Consider the following 5601-nt stretch of genomic DNA (forward strand, 5'->3'; position numbering starts at 1 on the left):
TGGAGGGACAGTGGGGTCTCGTGGACCCTCCCTGGAACAGGGGGGTGGGGGGGTCCGGCTCCTGAGTTCGGGAGGAGAACAGTGTCTGCTGCCTGGAGAGAAGGGACAACATGAATGTGCTCAGAAGATGGAGTCCACATCCCCGTGTGACCTGCCGCTCCGCCGTGAGTCCTGGCCGCCTCCTGTGACCCGCCCCCTGAGACGCGCTCCCGAGGGGCACAGTGGCAGCCTGTCAGTTCCGCTCACCCGGAATTGACTACAGTGACACTCCGAACCCGGGGGTAGGGGGCGGGGGCAGCCAGGTCGCAGGAACCCTGGCTCCCAGGCAGCCTGCTCCGCACTTTCTCCTCTCTAATCAGACTGTTATTACCGATGCTCAGCTGTGGCCACGCAGGTCAGGTCAGTGTTGCCAAGACAACGGTGGACTTTCTGAACAAACAGGGCTTCTGAAGGGTCGTACATGCGATGCCATCGCTGAAGCAGCCTGGGCCCTCGGGCAGCTGAGGGCAATGACCTTTATCATCCCAAGCCGTCCGCAGACACACAAGGTTAAGTGAATTAACCCCTATGACGGTGAAATGGGGAGACCAATGGAGGGGGACGTAGAGGTAGAGTGTGGAGCTGCCCGCTCCTCAAGGTGAGCTGGAGAGCCACCTTCTGAACTCTCATCTCGTGAACCCACATTTAACTCTGGTGCCTCGCCCGGCGCCGCCCGCATCTGGGCCCAGGCCGCTTGCAGAAAACATGCCCTGAAAGCCTAGGGAGCCGTGTCACCCACGGGCGCTCTGGGGCGGTGTGGGTTACGGAAGGCTGGCTGCTGGAAGCAGGCCCTCCATCCTTTCCTGACGGGTGTCGGTGTGTCTGCTGTGACATGCCCAGTGGGCCTCTGAGCACTTCCTGGAAGAACCCGCCGTGGAAGGAGATAGCCTGAGCTCACAGCCTTTCCCGCTGGGGAGTGTGTGTTCTCTGGGAGGCGTGTGTTAGGAGTCGGTGCGCCTCCTGCGTGGCAGCCTTGCTGGGTCGCTGCCCCTCCGTTCAGGGGGGTCAGGGGAGTGGGGGGCAGGCTTGCTAGTGAGGAGTGAGGGTTGCTGAGCCTCGTGCCCGAGGGGGTTCCTGTTCTCTCAACATCCCTAATGGGTCCCTGTGTGTCCTGAAAGTTCCGCCGTCACACCCCGTCGCAGCACAGGAGGACAGCTGTCATTGCCTGGCTGTTCTCCGGTACCAGCCAGAGCATCCGTGTAAGCTGACCTCTCAGTCATTCCACAAGCGACATCGGTCCCTGGTCTGAGTGCTCACCACCCTCCCAGGGTGGGGCCCAGCTTCCTGGAGCCCCCAGTCCCACCTCCTCCTCTCACTCCGGGCCGAGGCCTCCCGGCATCCTCTCTCCGCTTCCTCCACTTATGAACGTCTCCAGCAAATCGCTTTTCTATATCAGTCATGGCAAGTCGCATTTCTGGATGGAAGCTACGGGTCAGTGCTGTGCTCTCTGCGGTCAGGGCAGAAAACTCCCACCGGTGGGATTAGCCTTCGTGGTGGGTCAGGTGCTTATACTCACGCTCCCCCTTTGAGACTTTTCTCTGCCAGTTTTCTCCTTTCTGCCTCCCCTACATAAAGGGAGGGAGGGAAGAACCCTTTTGTAGGTTCGATTCCCAGTCAGGGCACGTGCGCCCGGGTTGTGGGCTCGATCCCCAGTGTGGGGCGTGCAGGGGGCAGCCGATCAGTGATCCTCTCTCATCACTGATGCTTCTCTCTCTCCCTCTCCCTTCCTCTCTCTGAAATCAATAAAAGTATATATATATTTTAAAAATCTGGATTTTCCTGGGTTGAATGTGCTTCTCCCAGGTTCATAATGACAGGCCAGTGGGTTCCTTATTTCTCAGGTCCTGTTCTGAATTTAAGGAAAACAGTCTCGGCCCACTTTTTATTTTCTCCAAACGGATGAGGGTAAGGCACGCGCGACCTGCCACGCCACGCCTGTGTGGAAAATAGTCCCCACTTATTTGATGTTGGAACCTCCCACATTAGGTGCAAGGTCGGTAATGCAGTTAACTCATCTCTCCCGGGGGACGGAAACATAACTTCCATTTCCCTGTATTTCCAAGAATGCCTCAAAAGTACCAGCGTAAGGCAGCACTTCTGTTAGAAAAATTGCTATCTCTTTGGGGGGGAATGGGACTGCTATCTATTTACTTGTCGAATCTGTATTTCCTTTAGAATTTCTTTCCTAAAAGAGGGAGGGCTCAGCATAGCCAATGTGACGAAGGCCGACGCTGGGACGTACACCTGCTTCGCAGAAAACCAGTTCGGGACGGCCAACGACTCCACGCGCCTGGTGGTCACAGGTGGGGTCCCCACGCGGGCGGAAGCACACGGGTCACTGTGCTGGTGACCTGCGTCCCGTCACGCTGTTCTGCTCTGTGAGGTCTCTGGGATCCTCTCTGTCTTTTTCAACATCCTTGATGGTGTCTGGAGATGTTTATGACCACGGAAGGGTCGTTGATATCTGTAAAAGCCACTTAGAGTTGTGCATTTATTCTGTTCATTTATGGGCAATGTCTGGCCCGAGGACCGTAGAGGGCCCATGAAATCATTTGGTCCGGCCCTGCCCAGGCATGAGGGGTGAGTGAATGAAGTGTTGGACCAAATGGAGCAGGCCCGTTTTTAAGCGGATAATTTTGTGTGGCCCGAGAATGATGTTATAAGTAGCCACATGGCCCTTGGCAGAAAAAAGGCTCCCCACCCCTGATGTACTCATTCAAGAAGAAACCAGAGCACCTACTGTGCGCAGGTCCTCAGTCATGTCATCAGCGCAGATGAAGATGCTGGCCTCCTGGCTGAGGTCAGAAGAAAACAAACAGTGGGAATGAAAAGCGGGGAATTAGTGGAAGGAGAAAAACGCAAACCATCCGGAACTCGGGGGCGTGTGGGAGGTGAGCTGGGCAGACAGGCACACTCTGGGCTAGGTGAGCAGTCGGCCTGGGAACGTTGCTTTCATGGAAACAAAATGCTGGCGTTTTGCTTAAAACATGATTCCACCCCCCCCCACCTCCCAGATCCCACGAGAATAACGCTGGCGCCGTCGAACATGGACGTGTCCGTGGGCGAGAGCGTGGTCCTGCCCTGCCAGGTGCGGCACGACCCCCTGCTGGACGTCGCGTTCACCTGGTACTTCAACGGGGCGCTCGCCGACTTCCAGAAGGACGGCTCTCACCTGGAGAAGGTGGGCGGGGTAAGTGGCCCTTCCTTCCTGCTCAGTGTAGACTCGAAAAGCAGCGCGGTGTGATGCTCAGGAGATGCCTCAGAGTCAGGCTGTTGAGAGCTTCACCCGTGGTGACTCGGCTGCCCTGCTTGGTGTAGGTTCTGCATGAGGCATGAAGCCGTCTCCCTACAAGAGACAGGTAGCGGAAACATGGAGTTTCATAAAGGAATCCCTTCGCTTGGGAATTCAGGCCTTTGTCTAAAGCAGTGGTTCTCAACCTTCTGGCCCTTTAAATACAGTTCCTCATGGTGTGACCCAACCATAAAATAATTATTTTCATTGCTACTTCATAACTGTAATGTTGCTACTGTTATGAATCGTCATGTAAATGTCTGATATGCAGGATGGTCTGAGGCGACCCCTGTGAAAGGGTCATTCGACCGCCAGAGGGGTCGCAACCCACAGGTTGAGAACCGCTGGGCTGGAGGCTGGTCTGTGGCCTTGAATTGGTGTATGGACCTGTGCCTTGGTGACAGCATTCTGCCATCAGCATAAATCAGTAAACCCTCCACCGAGACATGACCCTTAAGCACAGGCAATTCAGGAAATTGGTTTCCTGCTGCGTGAGGAGTCACGTAGCAGCTCTTCCCTGGGATTGTGTGCTGGCAGCAGCATTGGCGTGAACACGGGGGGAGGATGGTCTGCTTGTCTTTCACCCCGAGTATTTCCAAAGTGGTCTTTTAGAAGGGAGAGGGGCAGTTTAAAAAATGAAAACCCAAAATCACAGCTTTCAACCCATGCAGCCCCTTGCCATCAGGACTAGGCTGCACATGCAATAGTCATTGATTACAAAAAGCCAACACACCTTTTGGGGAAAATTACATAAGCTCAAAAAGTTCCAGCAAGCCCGGCTGCCCAAATCTGCCCCTACCCCCCGCCCCCCGGAGACCCACGCACTCCCTCCTCTTCCCAGGAGAGTTGCGCACAGGTGGGGACCGGAGAAAAGCAGGAGCGGGTGCTGAGCTGGCTGTAAAGAGAAGTGTCACCTGGTCAGAGGAGACAGACTCTGCGACCATAGCCTCTGCCCTCGTTTATTTTTGAAACATAAATGCCCGGAGGAAAGCTGGTCTTCAGCCATGGGAATCTGTCTGCAGGCCTGGCGGTTTCCCCCTATCTCCTGTGTGGTTTTCCCCTCTTGTTCCTATTTCCATATGTTCTGGGGTGTCGGTCTTCATCTCCCCCATGTGTTCGTCTCTCTGGATACAGGTCTCCTCCTTGGCCACAGCCTTCACAAGGGGTTGTGTTTGCAGAACAAAAGCGTGTTCCTTGCATGTTTATTCCCACAGAGCTCCTCGGGCGATTTGATGATCAGGAACATCCAGCTGAAGCACGGGGGGAAGTACGTCTGCGTGGTGCAGAGTGCGGTGGACAGTGTCTCCTCGGCCGCTGACCTGGTAGTGAGAGGTAAACGCCGATGCCACCGTGTTTCTTATTGAACATCTTCCCTGGGCCTTTCTCCCCGCAGCGAAACCAGGATGAGGGGGCAGAGGAGCGTGGGGTTTTAATGTTGATTTGTCCCCTGGTCCCTGAGAATGTGACAGTAAGGACGGGTGCAGATTCAAAGAAGTAAAAATTTCAACTCCACCCACCACACAGCAGCTGCTCAGCGGATGTGCTGTGAGCATGTAGTGAAGCCAGTGATCGAGTTTAATATGAAAGGGAATCGTTGTGTGTGCATGCACACACTTGTGCATATGTGTGTGCATGTACGTGTGTGTGCACACATGCACGTGTAGTGCGTGTAGACGTGTGTGTGTGTATGTGTGTGCATGTGTATGGAAACTCCAGAAGAATCAGTGCCATCCTGAATGCCTAGGGCAGTGGTCGGCAAACTCATTAGTCAACAGAGCCAAATATCAACAGTACAACGATTGAAATTTCTTTTGAGAGCCAGATTTTTTAAACTTAAGCTATATAGGTAGGTACATTGTTATTAACTTCATTAGGGTACTCCTAAGGCTTAGGAAGAGCCACACTCAAGGGGCCAAAGAGCCGCATGTGGCTCCTGAGCCGCAGCTTGCAGACCATGGGCCTAGGGGACCTGCGCTGCTCTCCAAGGTGCTGATTCGCTGCTGGGCTGAAATGACCCGCATGTCTCCCAGAGCACAGCAGCCCAGATGACCTTCTGGGACAACTAAGATGTGTCCAGTGGTGGCAGGAGTGGGAACCCCGCCCAAAGCAAAGGACATTGAGTTTGAAAAAGTACAGAAATCCTTCTGAACAGGGGCCTCAAAAGCAGGCGCCATGTGCTGCTGTGAGGCATCCCGATTGCGGAATGACTGCCTCACAGTCAGATTTAAGGCCTAACAATAGAAGCCAAGGGCGGGGGGGGGGGGGGGGGG

General features: G+C 54.7%; 1 protein-coding gene across 1 annotated transcript in view; it reads left to right on the plus strand.

The window, feature by feature from the left end:
• LOC102756700 (contactin-3) overlaps positions 1-5601 on the plus strand; it is an 84542-nt gene that overhangs the window by 64083 nt on the left and 14858 nt on the right. The window contains exons 11-13 of the mRNA XM_006770638.2: positions 2215-2342; positions 3054-3229; positions 4546-4663. Coding sequence (XP_006770701.1) covers positions 2215-2342; positions 3054-3229; positions 4546-4663 — 422 coding nt within the window. The remainder of the gene's footprint in view (positions 1-2214; positions 2343-3053; positions 3230-4545; positions 4664-5601) is intronic.

The sequence above is a fragment of the Myotis davidii genome, unplaced genomic scaffold (assembly GCF_000327345.1).
Source record: "Myotis davidii unplaced genomic scaffold, ASM32734v1 scaffold663, whole genome shotgun sequence".
Taxonomy (NCBI): domain Eukaryota; kingdom Metazoa; phylum Chordata; class Mammalia; order Chiroptera; family Vespertilionidae; genus Myotis; species Myotis davidii.